Below are 18,730 nucleotides of genomic sequence, written 5' to 3'. Positions count from 1 at the left end.
TGGTTCAAGTAAAGCTATTTAATTATGTGGAAATCCTTTCCATAATTTTTTTATGTTCATTTAACATGACAGTTTTTTGAGTGTATCAAAGCACGCAGTCATTTTTGCTCTACTCAGTCATCAAAGTCACTGCAATTAAAACACAGACATAAAAATCTCGTATTTATTTACGTGAAAGTCTATTTTTAAAAAGCTATTTGGTTAAACAAAGCTTAATCTATTAGAGTGAAATTTTGCTAGAACATCAAAACAATTCAATAAAACACTAAATAAAAATAAATACAGATCCATTCATTTTGAATTTAAAATAATTGAATTATGAGCTCTAGTTCAGAGAAACATTTTGTTTTCGTCCTCAAATTTTTACTAAAATGTAGATGTCATATCAGCTGTAATTCATGTTTAATACTTTAAATCTTCAATCAAAAGTTTGTACTGTTGGAAAAAAAAATATGATCTCAACTAAAGCATGCATAATGAATATTGGTCATCATAGATAAACAGAAGTTTTACAGACATATTTATGTGAGTTTTCCTCCCACAGTGCTTAAACCTTTTAGGTCACATAAATGCTCCTAATGCTTTTGTTTTGAAAAGCTATCAAACGTGACTCTTTCCAAAAACTAAAAATTACATTTTTATCAAAAGAATTGAACAAAAATGACATTTTACGTTGAAAACAAGAAAAACATTGACACAAGTACATCTCCACCGGTGCCGTTTCCCGGGAGGGGGCTACTTATGACAGGAAGATTTGAAAAAGAATGAATGAAATAAAGTGAGGAGGAGGGCAGAAGTAAAGTGAGGCAATAAACAATCTTTGTTCATTTAAATCTAGCATCAAGCTTGTTCTGACTAATTCTGGTTCTTTTTTGCAGAAAGTGGACTAATCCAAAAAGCATTTTTGTATTTTCACACTGAGTGACTGACCTCAGAGGAACTCCTTTTCTATCTAAAAGCTGCTCTCGCCCTTTCACACAAATCCAAGTGAGGACAGATGCATGGAATCGGCCTGCATTTACACGGTGGCCTGTGTTATCCCCCCTCGTTACATCCAAACCCCCCTCCCTCATTAATCTTCCCACATCTCCTGGGAGGGAGTGAAAACTTTCCCTCTCCTCCCTCCTGCTGTTCGGCTGCTTGTTGCAGAGTTGGGTTTCCAGGAAGGACGGTGTAAAATGTCACGCCGCAGCTTCCGCTGGACGCTGACAGCAGCTCCCTGACTGGCAGCTCTTTAACGGGACAGGAAGTCCACAGGCCACCGCTGCAGGTCATGAACCGAGGAACTTTTCAAATAATGGAGCGCTTTCATTTCGGGCAGAAATATTCATTTCCAGTGATTGACAGAACCATTCCAGCAAAAAAAATTTATTATTCTTTATACGTGCTCTGAGATAAACTGGCATAAAGTTACATTTGTTTTTAATGCAACAGATTCTTTTTGAAAAGACAAGATATGCTTGTTTATTTGTTTGTTTGTCAGCCTTAATTCACTAAATTTTACTTTGAAACTGTCAGGCTTGGTGTCAGAAACTTACACACTTATAAATAAACTTAAAAAAAAAAAAATAACATGTTCTGGTGCCATTTTTGTGATAGAGAACTTATATAAAGACAATAATGCTCAAAACTGTATTTCTTAGTATTTTTTTTTTCAAATCATTGTAAATCAGGACCAGAAAAATAAATGCTCTTTGAAAATGAACTTTCATTTGAGGTAGAAAATACAAATCCCTTCTCCCAGCTCTCAGCAACGAAGAGGGGAAGAGGGGATGGGGTTGCTACACATCATCAGTCCTGCCCACAACTCAGAGAACATTTTCTAAACTCCTGCACCCCCGTGGAGACAATGTTCAACAAAACAACATAGGTTTTAAGATTTTGGCTAAATAAAACAGCATAATCATATTTAAAAGATCACTGGTAACATTTTTACAATACAGGACATTCCAAATTATTATGCAAATGATATTTTTCTATGATTGATGGATTCATTAAACTTGTGAGCTTTTTGGAGAGTTTCTGCTTAAATTTCTTTGCTGGATGTCAGAGCTGCTGTTTAACTGCAGCCTACACCGTGACGCGGTGGGACGTCAGATCCCACCGAGTCACGGTGAGAAGCGCTTTTCTTCAAGTTTACATTTAGATATATGTAATGACTTTATGGTGTAGCATGACCTTTTTAAAGTTAGGAAACCAATGTTGTTATGTATATTCAAGCGCTGGAAGCTTCACGCTAACGCTAGTGGACCAGCAATTACTGGTGACGTCATTGAACGAAAGGGACGTCCAAGATATAAAACACAATTTTTTCATAACTCTGTTTGGACCAAATGAAGGGGGAGGCGTAGGGAAGAATTTGAATTGAGCCTGAGACTTAATTTGGCCCTGAGAGGGGCAACCCTGGTGCTATCCTAGGCATGCTTACATTAAAAGTGGGATCATGTGGACCCCACAGGATAGCACACTGAACTTTCTTTTTTAAATATTTTTTTTATCTTCACTGACATAAAATCCTGTCCACCTTTGTCCACCTTTGTCATGGGAGGGATCACACATCAGTATAAGAGTGGGGTCATCTGGAGCCCATAAGAGAGCATGAGGGTTATTAGTACAACGATCACGCTAAAGTTTTTGAGAGTTATCCAAAGTTTTTATACTTTGTCCATGACATTCAACTATTTCATGTTTTTCAGCAGCAGATCCTTTTTCTTTCTCATATTGCTTAAAAATGTTGATCTGTTTAATACTGTTGAATTTCCCTTTTAGGTCGTTTTTCCTCACACGGAAAACTAATGATCACACGTTCCTGAGGCTGATGTCAGCAAACCAAACAAAGAGCCTAGACACAATACCATCCATGAGTTTGATCATCTTTTTGACTCTTAAACACAGTTTGAATAATAATTTGGAACGTACTGTAGATCAGACATGATCAGAATGAGTCATTTAATACATAGAAGGTAAATGACTAACTCTTACCCTAACCTTGATGTCAATGACAGTTAACTTCTGCCAGAATTATTATGTTGTTTATTTGCAGCTAAACTAAATGTCATCAAATTAATCCGCGTGACCTTTGACCTTCAGTTCCTTCATTTCTGCTGGAATGCTGGACTCACCTGTTTGAGACCTGCAGGTTGTTACGGGTGTGAGAGATTCTCCACCGTCTTATCATGCTGCAGCTCAGCCGGTGAGGCGCGTGCATGTGTGCGTGCACGTGTGTGCAGAGTAGAAAGTGCTGTAATGTAAACACTGCATGAGCCGTGGCTGCTGTCAGCCCCAGGCTGAGCCGACAGTCTGAGGGCTCCACTTTGATCTGACTATGAGATTAGCTCCAACATCTGTGTGTGTGTGAGATGATTTCTGGTCTTTTGTGTGTTGTGTAATTAGTGTGGCTGCATGCCTCTGTGGGTCAAAAGTGTCTCCTCGGTTTGATGTCGAGAGACTCTGGCAGCTGATAAAAATGGTTTCAGGAGACAGAACACTGCTCTACCTACCATTGAGTTAAACAACATCTATAACTGATTAACAGAATTTTTTTTTTTATTTGTTTGATTGAAAAGTAGGAGATATACTCAAAATATTTTAAAAAATGAATCAGAATCTAGATGTTTTTATTTGCAAAATCAATATCCATTAATTTTTCTACCCCACTATATCCCTTTCAGGGTTGGATGGCTGCCACCTGTCCTGGAGACCGTTGGGTGAAGCCGGCGTACACCATAGACAGGTCGCCAGTCAGTCGCAGAGCACACATTCATACATCGGGACACTTAACGTAATTAATATGATGCGTGTTTTTAGAGTGTTGAAGGAAGCCAGAGAAAACTCACGTATGCCTGGGGAAAACATCCAAACTCCACATGGAAAGGTCAGGATTTAAACCAGAGCCTTCTCACTATGAGGTGAAGGGGCTAACCACTGCACCACCATGCATCCCCAACATCAAAATATGAACTAGATAGTTGGCATTGTCTGCGATAGTTCTAGTGTAAATGCTGTGAGCTGAATTGTGGTTTCTGAAGATGCTAGAGCTGATACCTGAAAATGCTGAATCCGAAATCTTGCTAGAACATTAGCTAAATGCCAAATTAGCCCCAAAGAAGTCTAATTTTGCCAGAGCAGCTAGAGTAATGCTAAAACATTAGCTAAACTCCAAATTATCCTAAAAACCTGGAAATTTTTTTTTAATTTTGCCAAAACAGCTAGCCAAATGCTAAAATATTAGCTAGGGTGGCTGTGGTGCAGCAGTAGGGCGGTCAACTCCTCATCGGAAGATTGCGAGTTCGATTCCCGCCTCGTCGAAGTGTCCTTGGGCAAGACACTGAACCCCAAATTGCCTCTGATGGGACGCTGGCACCAGTGTTTGGTAGCGGAGCCACCATCAGTGTGTGAATCCTAAAAACCCAGTAGTTGCTGAACTATTTAAAGTTTGAATGGTGTTTCTAGCTGAAAATATGTGTATAAAGTTTTTTGATATACTGAGCAATTTCTCATTCATTTGCTATTGGGCATATTTTGCTCAATATTCCAAACACTATAAAGTTTATGACTGCCAAAAGTACAAGCAGTAATGTGCTGAATAAGCTAAACGTTTTGATACTAATATTGTTGAAATCGCTGAACGTGTGATTGAATACGTGCCAAAAAACGTATCGAAAGGATAATCTCTAGCATTCGCACAATTAGAAAATAGTGCAACCACAAGGGGGCATGGTCCAGTGCTTTTATGTACTGGTTCCAAGTCCAAGTAACTGCAGAGAGTTGTGTTGGGCAGAGCGTCCCACCTGTCACATTCCCAGCATTCTTTCTCTTTAGACTTCCATGTTGGTCTCATCTGATCACGTGACATTCTCCCAATCCTCCGGATCATTCATGTGGTCTCTGGAGAACAAGATAGGTCTGGACATGTGCTGGTCAGTCTTTGACGAGTTCATCTGTATAGTTCTGCACCTTTTCCTCACGGTTCTTAAGATCATTTGAGATCTTTCATGGAGCTCCAGGTGGAAGGAGATCGTCAGTGATCTTGTATTTCTTATACTTTCTAATAAAGAATCCAAGAGTTGATCTCTTCTCGTTAAGCTGCATGCTTATTGTAGATTGGTTCATTCGAGTCTTGTTCAGGTGAACAGTCTTGTCCCTGGTGTCCTTCGACAGCTCTTTGGTCATGGTGGAGAGGCTGCAGCGACTGTATTTTATAAAGATAAAAGATTACACAGGTGATATTAATACAGATAACAGGAGGATAGTAGAGTTCTTTAAAGCAACAAAAACAGAATTCCAAATACTTATTATCTGCACAATCATACAAATAAATTCTTTACAAATCACAATTTTCTGCATTCTTTGTTTCCATTGTGTCTATCACAATTTCCTGCCTTTCTCCTCATGTTATGAGCTCGTTTGTTTTTTGTTTTTAATCATCACCGCTGCTTCTGTTAGCTTATTGTCCTTTCATATTTGAGCCCATACCCCCTCCCCCTTCGCCTCACAGCTGATTTTATGGATCACATTTGCTCCACCAATAGGAAGCTCCGATGGTTGTCATTTCTGACCAGATTCAGGGCATTGGCCCCTAGAGGACTGGATTTAAACGTCCCTCGGTTTAGAGCAATTTAGCACAAACAATCACGTTTGGGGCCGATAGACAAAAGCTGACATGTCTTTCGACATCCATTCTTCCATGACAGCCGGTTGGAGAGAGGGTCCGTGCCCCCTCAAGAGGTCAAAACAGCAAACAGTTGGAGCTGCTAACTGATTTGTTTTTTGTGTGTCATGACACTGATTGTCCTTAAAAAAAAGATACATTTTGAAGATGTTTGAGTGGATGTAGGATCAATTTTGACATAATTGAAGAGACAACAATTTCTTAGTTTAACCCATTAACCCTTTAACACCTGAGGCGTCGCCGGTGATGCTTAAACACAAAATCTTTAACATACTGTAATTTTTTAATTGTTAACACAATCAATGTGATTCCAGTAGATTGTGGAGGAGAGAAGCGGCTCACACAGTGAGTCACATAAACACTGGGTTAAAAACCAATAAAAGTTGTATTCTTTAATTTTTTTCCAATGGAACGAAGAGGTTTAAATATCACTTTGACAATCATACTAAGACAGCAAATAAAACTTTGCTCGAAGTGTGCAGCAATTTTAAAGGTGTTAAACTGTGAAAAGATTACCTTAAATTACCATCACTTTTCTAATATTATGTTGTGGGAAAAATTAACTGATTTTCTTGCTGTGTTTAAATAAACAAACTCTAGAAAACAGCCCTTTTATGTCGATGTTGCTGTAAGTTTGTCATGCTTTCCTCCGCTTACAACCTGATGGTTTCCATAAAACCCCTGAATATCTGATCTGGGCTTCAGGATCAGCTTAACTTATCAGCTCGATCAGCCCAGAGGCCTGAACACACAAACACACCTCCAGTGACAAACCTGTCGCACGCCAGCGGCCGCACTTTTACGTCAAACTGTGGCTCAATCCAATCGAACAAAGCAGACATCTTTCAGACTGGCCTCCTGATGCAAATCCGGACTTCAGTCCTCTTTCAGTCGGAGTGAGAATCAATCGGATTTGGTCCCGTCTCCCACGAGTGTGTGAGGCTGAAACCAGAGCTGAGATCTGGAAGACAAAAGGAGGACGGTCTCCTTTACATAATCTTTTAAAAGCTCAGGACTGGGATTAGAGGAAGGACCCTCCGTGGCTGAGCACATCCCTGCTGTGTGAGGGGACGGAAGGTCAGCAAACGCATCTCGGGAGGTTTGGGTGAACAGATTAAGCAAAGATCTTACTTGTTTTTGCTGAAAAAAAAAGTTTTAGTCCCTTGATTTTTGCTTCATCAAAACATCTGAATCCTTCAGTCACAGTCAAACCTTTGATAATTGCATTTTGTTAAACAAGCACTAAATGAAGTTGAAATGTCCCGATGGACCTGAACCATCTCATCAAGAGCAGGAAAAATGTGCACACGTAGGAGTCACACAGGCGTAGAACATTCAAAAGCTGTAATTACTATAAACATGTACATTCTGAAGAAAGGAAACATTCCTCTGCTGATGGGGTTGAAGCCTGAATACTGCAGAAGACAGTTTCACTTTTCACAAAGAGAATCACAAAGTGCTCAAAAACACAGGTCAAAAGGGACATCAAAACTGGAAAAAACAAAACGTAAAACATATGGTTATAATTAACATAAAAATACAAAACTTCCTCAAATTTAGCTAAAAAGTTTACAGAAAAAAAGGTGTTTTGTAAAGCATCACCTGAGTTAATAGAACTTGGACAAAGAAGAAGAGCATCCCCGATTTTGGAAACCATCACTTGGAACGCACAATCTTCTTTAGTGTTTGAGGAACAACATTGATCGGAGGATTTAGGGGAATAAAATGGTTCATGGAATCTAAGAAGCTAAAATAAAATAATGTGGAGCTCTAACAGTAAAAAGACCATTTTAGTAATCCATGTGAGAAGAAACAAAAGCATGAATGATAAAGATGTTAATATTTTATTCTGGACAAACGCTTTAAAAGGAAAAATAGGACAAGATAATGAAAAAATACTAGAAATTTCCGAAAGGGAGAGGGGGAAAAAGCCTTATGAATTCTCACCTCATGTCATGGACCAAATTTACTACCTCACCTACCCTTATCTGTTCTCTAATAATCAATTCAAGTTCTATCTTGGACTCCAGACCTCAACTTGGAGATGTTCTTCCTCTGGAGAAACTGTGGTCAATATTTTAGGATGGTAACATTGCTGAGTCAAACATATTGAGGTTTCGAAGGCTGGACTGGACAAGAGAACCAATGTGGTCAGAGATCTTCACGATCCATGATTGTTGTCAGTTTATATATCTCAGAATATTTAATTGAGAACAGTTGGATGTCATCAGCATAGAGTTAAAACTACATGTGCGAACTGAATTAAAGAAGTGGATTAGGCCCTCCATCTTCAGAACCCGCTGAATCTCTTTTGGGGTTGCTGGAGCCTATCCCAGCACAGGCAAGACGGGGTACACCCTGAACAGGTCGACAGTCTATCGCAGAGTCACACACACTCACATTATGGCAATTCAGAGACACCAGTTAACCAATGAAGCATGTTTTTGGACTGTGGGAGGAAACCTACCCATGTGCCAGGAGGACATGCAAACACAGAAAGGATTTGAACCAGCACCTTTTTACTGCCCCCATGGTAGATTAACTGTTTAAGAAAAAAATAAACAAAAAAATGACGTTCTGGCAGGGAAATAGGAAGAAAACCAATGTAAAACAGAACCAGAAAATCCAAATTAGATCTCATCATAACCATGATCAAGAGTATCAACTGTTGAGAAAAGGTCCAATAAAACCATCATCATCATCATCGTACTGTCATTGGAGACTCTTAGTTTTCAATCATTTCTTTGGATTTTAGTTTGAAATGTATCAAGATTCTGTATCTCTATCCTCATAATAAACTGCTTTGTAACGACTGTTTCTAAACTTTTTTAAATAAAAAAAGTTTGGAGATGAGTAAATTTTAAGGATGAGATAGGTCTAAGTTTGGCTTTGGAGAACGGCTCTAACATGCATGAGTGAAGATGCAGAGGAGCACAGCATATGACACATGTATCAGCTTCACAACAAACGGGCTGATCTCATAAAAAAACTGTTAGTAGGAAGAACTTAACGAGAAACTATGATGAGGGGAAGGAGAAGAAGGTTTTAATCTCTTTGGAGAAATTCTGAATAGAGAAATTCTGAATAGTCACTGAATTAAAACATAACCTAATATTTGATGAAGAAACATTGCTAGTTAAGTGAAAGATGAAGCTGCAGAAGATCTGTTCTATATTTATTTTTATCAGAATTATTTATTTATTTATTTCTTAAAATATATTTTAGAATGCACTGAAATGTAAAAGTCCCCTGCTTAAGGTCTACACAGCAGCGCAAGATAGGATGAAAGTAGCCAAACAATGTGATTAATTACTTTAGCTGAAAATCGCAATACAGCAACATCATAATGCAATTAAAAATAGTATAAGATTTTAGAGGGAAATAATCTTTTATCTGAAAAAATCTTGCAATGCTGATAAAAGCAAAACTAGAAAAATGTAATAAGAAATATTGTGATGTTGTAAATGTGATATACATTTTTTAAAAAGAATGCAAGCAATCTGCATGTGCTAAGCAACAGCAAAACTTAAAAAATGACCTAATTATCGTGGGAATCAATTATATTTATGCAATTTAGTAAGAAAAACTTCACAACAGAAACTCACTCTGCTAAATATAATCTAAAAAAAAAAGCAGAAAATGTTAAAGTAGCCAACAAGTGTGCGACGGTTTGGAAACAAATAAAGACTTGGCAAACGGAAAAAAAAAAACACTTTGGTAAAATTTTAAACAACATACTAACTAAGCAAGAAAAAAAAAGAAAAGAAAAACAATGAAAAACCTTAATGTTATTTTTAAAATGCTAAATTAAAAAAATGCTCTCATCAGCATCAGGTTTAGCAAATTGGGATGAAACAAAAAAATGAAAAAGAAAAAAAACTGTTCTCTTTATTTTAAAGAAGAAAATGAGGCACAAAAATTACTGCTCAATTGATAACTATACAATTCTTACAAAAAAAAACTCTATTCAAAATATATATTTTTTTAATTGAGCTTGATGTTTTTTTGTTTTTTTTTTTTTGTTTGTTTTTTTTTTTTGCAGGGCGTCAGAAAATCATAATTGTATTATTTTTCTGCAAAAACATGCAAACGATGTGGATTCACCAAACCTAAAAGCGGGATAAATGTGTTTTTATTTTTGCTTCAAAATGATATTCCGGTAAACATTACTTTTCTCAATTTTACTTTATTTTATTTTTTTTGGAGTTTGTCCAAAAATGTGTCAACTAAAGAAGTCAACTGGATCTTCTTTTTCACGTATTAGCCCGCGAAAAAGAATGAAAACATGAATTCACTCTCTGAGATATTTGGTTTCAACAGTAATTTTCTGAGCTGCCGCGTGCCAGCTGGTGTGAGAGCGCGCGCGCGCTGCTGAAACGTGACTTTCGGGGATTTCCGGCATATTTCTTTAATAATTTATTTCAAACAATAACACGAAGAAAACACGAAGAAGAGGGTTTTTTTATACTAAAAAAAACAGTTTTCGTTTTTAAAGTAATTTTGTGTTTTCCTTTGGTCACGCGGCATCGTCGGTGTGATTGATGTGATCTGATCGATCTGGATCTGGTTTAAAATGGCTTTACATTTAGTAAATTCAGATTAAAAGTGCATAATATTTAATTTTATTTGACTTTTTATTAAATATATTGTTTTAATAATGACTAAGGATGTTGCAAATTAAGAAAAATAGATGAAAACATATGAAGGCTGAAAAAATAAATAAATAAAAACATTTGTTGCCGGCCATAATTTATAACAAATTCAAACTTTCTCACATCAATGGTCCAGATTTTAATAACCCCCAAAAATACCATTTAAATTCGAAGGTCATTTCTGCTTATTTATTTATTTTTACGGACTAATTATGTTTTTAAACTGAAAAAATGAAGAAGCATTTAGTTTTAAGGTGGCTTCCTGTGACACAAATATAGCCTATTAAAATGTATAAATATACTTATTTTTAATTATATAATGAAAATATTTAAATAAGAAAATATGTTATTTTATAAGTCTATTTTAAAATAAACTAATAAAAATATCAAAATTAAAACAATAAAACTTTGAATAACAAAATAATAAGCACAACTGTTCATTCACTTGTTAAATAAACACAGTTATTTTTAAGTAAATTAATAAATGAATAGGCTACATTTTTGGTGAATGAGGGTTTTTGGCGTGCGTTTGAGCACACAAGGATCGGGTTTACATTTAAATTACACATATAATATTTAAAATAGGCTATACATGAAAAGTTTAACAAAATGTGGGTAATGCTTTTGTTTGCATGCAGATTTTTTTCCTTTTTTTTTTTGGCGGAGAGGGGGTCGGAGTGTAGAAAGAAAAGCTCATTTATCAGGTGGTGCCCCCACCCGCGTCCCTTCCGGATACGCACCGCCGGGATGCGGTCAGACTCTGTGGAGACCACCACCTGAGGATCTGCTGCATCCACCCCTGCGATCCGCTCTGCTCTGCGCGCGCACACGCCCCGCGCGCGCCCCTCCCTGCTCAGATCTCTAAACTTCTTTTTTTTTTAATCCTCACGCCGCTCTGTGAGCTTTAACATATTCAGACGTCACTGAAGGTGGATGACGCCGCAGCCGTTTCTATAAAACCCCAGCAGGCCGCGCTCTCCGCAGGAGTAGGATCACCGGTTCGGAGGAGGACGGAGAGCAGCTCTCCCAAAGAAAAACAAAAAAACAGAACCGGATTTTGGACCCGCAGAGGTGAGCCCAATCAAAAACAGATTTCTTTGCAGCTTTTGCGCAGTTTGTCTTCTTTCATCTTTAGGTTGATTTAGAAACAGTTTATGACCGCGGGTTTATGAAGCGCGCGCCGCCCGGGGGGCGCACTGAGCCCCTGAACTGTAAAGGCGCAGAACCTGATAGACAAGCCCGCGCAGGCAGACCCGTAAAAGTGTTTGGAATAGCTGACAGCTTCTCCTCACTTTGGAGCGCATGCAGGACACTGGAATGAGGGGAGTTTCCTCGCGCGCATCACCGGTTCTCGTTTTACGCGCAGAAACTCCTCTCACTCAGAGTCCAGTGCGCGCGCACCACCTGAGACAGAGTCTATTTTGATCTGTTTAGTGGGAAAAGAGGAAAAAAGGCGAGGAAAGGAGCTGAAACAGTTCACCTTTGTTCCGGCAGATTTTCAAGGAAAGGAGGAGACTCGCGCGCAAAGACGCAGGTGGATGCTGGGAAGAGAAGCTGCAGGATGTTTCAGTTCGGGGTACTGTCGGCTCTGGCCACTGCGCTCACATCCGTACTGTCCGCGCTGCTGCTGCTGGCGCTCACCCGCCAGCTGTGGAGCCTCCGCTGGAGCCTGACGCGGGACAAGGAGAGCAGCCTGCCGCTGCCCAGGGGCTCCATGGGCTGGCCGCTGGTGGGGGAGACCTTCCACTGGCTGTTCCAGGTAAGTTCAGCTGGGTCCTCCTCTGAGCTTGATCCACCTGGGCTACATTTCATTGGAAGGAGGTTTTTAGAGCTGTGTTTTCTGGTCCAAAAACAGAAGTGCGTTTGCGCGACGTGCGCAGACCTGGATTTTCATATTAATAGAGAGAGAGGAAAAGGAACTCACAGAATTACACTTTTTTTGCCTTTAAAACATATTAATTTCCCTTTGGAAATGAATCATTTGCTTCCAGAATGCATCAGTATTTTTTAATGTAATATTTACTTAGAGATAAATACAACAATGATTTTCTTAAAAGTTTCCACCAACTTCTGATGTTTCTAAGGAAGCCGTTTGTGTTCAAACCCCCAAATGATCTGCCTGAAACGAGTGGAAAGCCTAAATTACGAAGGAAAAAAATATCTCGAAATGCAGATTTTTTTATTTTTTTTTCCAAATCAGTCTGTTGTCAATAATCAAACTGGCTCTCCATAAATAGATTAAAAACATAAAAAAATACATCTGAAGCCACACAAAGATCTAGATTTTACAGACTTTTCTTGGGATTGAGGCTGATCTGGCACACAGATAATGGGTCAAAATGACATTTCTGTTAAAAATTCTGAACAATAAAAGCAGCATTTTTTACAGCATCCAAGATTCTGTTTAAAAATGCAGAAGATTTCTTTGAACCGCCTGAGTTATGGGATATTCCTTGTGTTAAAAGATCAGTAACATATTTTTAATTATTATTATTAAAATTCTAAACAAAAAAGCTGAGAAAACCTTTTTTATTTAATTTAGAAAATTATATTTGTAATATTTGAAATAATTGCTAGGATTCAGAAGCTGGTCAGTTTTTTTATTTCACAGATGCTAATTTGACAAATTTCAGAGTCCAGTCTTTCGTCCTCGTGTCTGTTCATTGTCGCTCTCTTATTTTCTGCATGACTGATGTCAGAGCTTTGTTGTCCTGCCTGCCTGCCAGTGCTTCATCCTCTATGTTTATCTCCATCCACTCTTTCTTCTTAACCCTTGTGCTCTCTTATGGGGTCCAGATGACCCCACCCCTGTATTGATGTGTGATCCCTCCCATGACAAAGGTGGACAGGATTTTATGTCTGCCACAGACACCAGTGAAAATTTAAAAAAATCCTTGTAAATAAAAGTTCAGCATGCTGTCTTGTTGGGTCCAGATGACCCCACTTTTAGTGTAAGCATGCCTAAGATAGAACAAGGGTTACACATCTTAGTTTTCAGCAAACAGCCCCACAGCATGATGCTGCCCCCACCATGCCTTTTACAGTCAAGACTTTTTTCAGGCGATTATTTGTCAAAATGTTCTGTATGAACTATTTTTATGTTGGAGTTTTGATTAAAATTTTAATACATTTCAACATTTTGTCAATCAAATGAGAATCCTTTGTCTAAAAAAAAAAAAAATACCTAATTAAATGTATAAATGTTTGACGTAATAACTTTTTAAAAACTGTAATTAATTGTTTTTTTTTCCCATAAATCAACCTTTGCTGCTCTTTGAAATTCGCACACTTCATTCAAACTTCTTTGTTGTTCCTCAGGGGTCAAACTTCCACATCTCACGCAGAGAACGCCATGGCAACGTGTTCAAAACCCACCTCCTGGGGAAGCCCCTGATCCGGGTCACGGGTGCGGAAAACATACGGAAAATCCTGCTGGGCGAGCACAACTTGGTGTGCACACAGTGGCCTCAGAGCACGCGCATCATCCTGGGGCCCAACACCCTGGTCAACTCCATTGGAGACCTCCACAAGAGGAAGAGGAAGGTAGGGAGGAAGGTGGAGCTGTGGCTTTAATCCTGCAGGCCTCGACTGCCACGTGCATCCCAATAACTTTTTATGACGCCTATGTCTCTGCTTTCTTTTAAGGTTCTGGCCAAAGTCTTTAGCCGCGGGGCTCTGGAGTCCTACCTGCCCCGGCTGCAGGACACTATCAAGTCTGAAATCGCTAAGTGGTGCTCGGAGCCAGGCTCCATTGATGTGTACAGCGCCGCCAAGTCCCTGACGTTCCGCATTGCGGTGGCGGTGCTGCTGGGTCTGCAGCTGGAGGAGGAGCGTATTGTGTACTTAGCTAAAATCTTCGAGCAGCTCATGAACAACCTCTTCTCGCTGCCCATCGACGCCCCGTGCAGCGGGCTCCGCAAGGTGAGTGACCCGACTGTGACCTTTGGTGTCAAATACCAACTTGGGAGCACCGTTCACGGAGAACCATCTCTACTCAGGGAATCAAGGCCAGAGAGATCCTGCACGCCAACATGGAGAAGATCATCGAGGAGAAAATGCAGCGGCAGCCGACGGAGGAGGAACACCAAGACTTCTTCGACTTCATGATGTCCAGTGCCAAGGAGCAAGATCACGAGCTCAGCATCCAGGAGCTCAAGGTACCACAATCACAGTATGAGTGCACGAGGTCAGAAGATCCTCTTCAGATTTGCTTCAAGAAACTGATAAAGGTTGCAAAAAACGACTTAAAATATAAAGTTCTCTCATGCATCCTGCATTTGCTGCACCTTTGAAGTTATGCTACAGTCTGGATCTTCAAAACTTTAAACATTTTGCTGTAAATTAAAACATTCCACAAAGAAATACTCATTATTTCAATCAGCAATAAGTTTCAATTCATGTTCATTTCTCCTTGATAGGAAACAGCAGTGGAGCTCATCTTCGCTGCTCACTCCACCACAGCCAGCGCCTCCACCTCTCTGATCCTGCAGCTTCTTCGTCACCCAGAGGTGGTGGAGAAGGCAGGAGCGGAGCTGGAGGCGGAGGGGCTCGGCTTTGACTCCAGCCAGAGCCCGACGCCGCTGGGTGTGATGGCGGACACAGAGCAGGATCCTACCGAGACAACCTGCCTGCTGGACGATGGATTCCCACCACCTCAGTCTCACATCCCGCATCTGAGTTTGGAGAAGCTGAGTCGGCTGCGCTACATCGACTGCGTCATCAAGGAGGTGCTGCGCTTCCTGCCGCCCGTGTCCGGCGGCTACCGCACCGCCCTGAAGACATTCGAGCTTGATGTGAGTCAAAAAACGCTGGTTCATGTTGTTGACAAAGAACATTTTAAATGTTTCAAACAGTAACACCTTTCTGAAATTCCCTTTTATATATAACTTTTTATTTCCCAATGTAAGAAACATTTGTAAGAGCATGCATTTTTAATGTAAAGTTCTACAAACAAGTACTGAAATCTAAACAACAAACATACAACTTTGATAAAACAACAAAAAGTCTCACAAAAACAATTTAATTACAGTTGTATTGAAGACTATCAGAAAACGTTACAAAAACATCCTCACAGAAATGACTCATTCTGACTTGTTCCCATTGGTATGGGATATGGCATGTGTAAATTGTGGGGGGTTTGCTGTAGGGACCCCTGGAGGGAGAAGCCAGAGGAAAAAACAATAATCCCTCCCACCTCGCTACTAATGGCACTTCAGGCCTATTTTTAAAATTGTTTTTAATGAAACCGCATGTAAACCGCTGGGTAGCTCCAGTAATGTTAGGTTGAAGGTGTGGGGGGCTGTAAGCTAGAGGGAGAGTGTGTAAACAAAGAGCTTTCATTAACGGGGAGGGGAAGGGGGGTGGGGTAGCTCCATGCTAACAGTCCCGCCCACAACTCAGAGGCAAATTTCTAATTACCGTATTTTCCGGAGTATAAGTCTTCCATCCATCCATCCATCTTCTTGACCGCTTCTTCCCTTTCGGGGTCGCGGGGCGCCGGAGCCTATCCCGGCTACTGAAGGGCGAAGGCGGGGTACACCCTGGACAGGTCGCCAGTCTGTCGCAGGGCCTCAATCACACACACATTCACTCTCACATTCACACCTAGGGGCAATTTAGAGTCACCAATGAACCTATGAAGCATGTTTTTGGACGGTGGGAGGAAGCCGGAGTCCCCGGTGAAAACCCACGCATGCACGGAGAGAACATGCAAACTCCACACAGAAAGGTCCCAGCCGGGATTCGAACCGGGGCCTTCTCGCTGTGAGGCGAGAGCGCTAACCACTTGCGCCACCGTGCAGCCCGAGTATAAGTCTTAAGAGCAAAAAATGTCTAATCAAGAAGAAGAAAATATGTGAGTCTCTCTGGAGTATAAGTTGCATCTTGGGGAGAAAAGTCCGCCAATACCAGCAAAAAAAAAAAAAAAAAAGAATGAATAAAGAAATACAAGAATACAAATCTTTTGATCTGTATAAGAAAAATATCAAAGTTTAAGAATAAAAACAATCAGATTCTTGTCCACGTTTGTTTTGGACGACACTTCTTCTGATGGCAGTAGCAAATACTTATACTCAGATGCAGCGCCCTCTAGTTGTTGTTAGAGGAAACAACCGCTAAAAGAAAACCATATTTACTGGGAAAATCACAAATATATGAGCCTGTTTATGTCCAAATAGAAAAAATAACACACAAATAAGTCACTCCTGAGTATAAGTCACACCCCTGGCTAAACTATGAAAAAAAATGGGACATATACTGTGGAAAATACAGTAACTTCTGCCGCTCTGCAGAAACTATGTCTAAGAAAACGACATTTTAAAAATGATTTTGGCTAAAAACTGTATTATTATAATTCAAAGACCCCTGGGACACTTAAATAACAGACCAAAAGATGACTGGAGTGGGTCTTTTTGTGGCCAATCTCCTCTCAGGTTCACTTTTGACATTTCGGAGTGAGAATCCTTCAAGATCAGGGATGTCAAACTCAATCACACCTTAGGTCGCGGGCTGAACAAGATAAACATTTATTGAACACTAAAAACCTATAAACTTTAAAGGATAAGATATAATTACCCGACGGGCCGGATCCGGCCCCTGGCCTTGACTTTGATACATGTATTCTAGATTCAATATAGATCCGGTTAAAAAAAAAACAAAAAACTTACATTTGGCTTGACAATTGAGGGGATTAATAACAATATGTTTGTACAACTTACATTAATCACGTTTTTGACTGATTAGGTTGTTGTGTGACTCCCCATGCCCTTTCCTCACAATGCCCATGCAGAAATCCACTGATGCACGCATGTCTGACATTTCCCTCTTTGGATAAGTGATGAATGTTTACCAAAAATGAAAAGTTAAAGTCTCATGGCGCTTTGGGAAAGGAAATTGTTTTCTTTTGCTCTGGTTTACCACTTAAAAGTTACAAGAACCTCAAAGCACATTTACGTGACGCTAAAGAAATAAGAGGTTTTTTTTATATAAGTAAAAAATAAATAAATAGAAAATAAATTACAGTAAATTTAAAACTTTACCTTTATCCTTTTACTCTTCGGTGCAAAACAAGTCCACACCTTACTACCAAACTTGAAACAAATCACCAAATGTCGCAGTTCCTCAAATGACCACTAGTACCAGGTAACAAAAGGGAGCAATTTCTGAATGATCTCCATGTTAAAAGTCTTAATTTATACTTAAAAGAAGCTTCAATAAGCTCTGGCTTTAAACATATTTTCATTGTGAAATTTTCTATGTATACTGTATGCATGAAAATGGATAGATTGGTATGTCAATGGACCAATTAGTGGATTCAACAAAACATTTATTTATTTATTTATTTATTTATTTATTTATTTATTTTATCCTGCCTGATTGGCCGTTAACAGATTTGTGTTGGGGTGGATGGACTAAACTGCAGTCATCATCACAAACCAAATTTAGACTTCATTTTCAGTTTATCATTAAATTCAGGCAGATTCAAAGCTGCTTGACTGGGTTCATACAATTGAATAAAGCTGTAATATAAGATCATTAAAATTGAAACTTAAAATTTCCATGGGAAAAAGTCAAAACAAAACTTGCTGCCATGAGAGTCTCTACCTGTAGGTGGCGCAGTTTGGTTCAGCTCTGTTCTGTCTGTGGGCCAGCCTGGAGGCTTTACTAACATTAATGCAACACAAGTGAATGTGAATGATCTTCATCATCACAGCCGGCTGACTCAGCAGGTCAAAGACGTTCTCATGAAGGATTAGCGAGGTGTCTGCTGGGAACCTGACCCCTCCCTGCTCTCTCAAAAGCCCCTTTTGCCCTCATCCTGCCCCCAATCTTCTGCCTTAATTGGAAAAGAACGAGCAAAGTTTAAAGTGACCTTCAACAATCCCTCATTGATTCCACCTTTTTCTCACGTTATAAAGGCCCAACAGTGGAGAAATAATGGTGGTTCTGAAGGTTGCTTTATGCCTGTTCATTCAATTAAACCTCAGTAAAACCTGAACAAGGACATTCCAGGTTTGCACCAATAATTGGAAAAACGCCACAAAGATGTTAGGATTAACAGAGCAGGGAAATACATAGAAAATCATAGAGGGAGTTTTCTAATAAAATAAATAGGAAATGTAAACAAATTTGTGTAGAACCTTAAGGTGCTTTTGTTTAAAAAAAAAAAACAAAAAAAAACAGGCGTTAAATTTTGACTCAAAAACTGGTTCTTTTCCCCTAATTTAAAAAAAAGGACGTAACAAAAAAGACAAATTTAATAAAAAAATAAATAAATAGAATGTATATTTAGAAAATCCTACACAGAAATACATAAATGTGAAAATGTGTAGAATATTTAGAAATAATGTAATTTTACATATTGATTATTGGATTCATTATGTTTAGCATTAGATTACAAATAACTAAA

The 18,730-nt window shown here is 39.2% G+C and overlaps 1 protein-coding gene across 1 annotated transcript in view; it reads left to right on the top strand.

Annotated features, from left to right (window-relative positions):
* The first annotated feature begins 11,311 nt into the window (after nucleotides 1-11,311).
* Nucleotides 11,312-18,730, top strand: part of LOC112161396 (cytochrome P450 26C1) — a 9,710-nt gene continuing 2,291 nt past the window's right edge. Inside the window, exons 1-6 of the mRNA XM_024296478.2 lie at nucleotides 11,312-11,394; nucleotides 11,818-12,082; nucleotides 13,642-13,866; nucleotides 13,969-14,244; nucleotides 14,322-14,480; nucleotides 14,742-15,116. Coding sequence (XP_024152246.1) covers nucleotides 11,885-12,082; nucleotides 13,642-13,866; nucleotides 13,969-14,244; nucleotides 14,322-14,480; nucleotides 14,742-15,116 — 1,233 coding nt within the window. The 5' untranslated portion in view covers nucleotides 11,312-11,394; nucleotides 11,818-11,884. The remainder of the gene's footprint in view (nucleotides 11,395-11,817; nucleotides 12,083-13,641; nucleotides 13,867-13,968; nucleotides 14,245-14,321; nucleotides 14,481-14,741; nucleotides 15,117-18,730) is intronic.

This window comes from Oryzias melastigma, linkage group LG15 (assembly GCF_002922805.2).
Source record: "Oryzias melastigma strain HK-1 linkage group LG15, ASM292280v2, whole genome shotgun sequence".
Taxonomy (NCBI): domain Eukaryota; kingdom Metazoa; phylum Chordata; class Actinopteri; order Beloniformes; family Adrianichthyidae; genus Oryzias; species Oryzias melastigma.
This window is presented reverse-complemented; position numbering and strand designations above follow the sequence as displayed.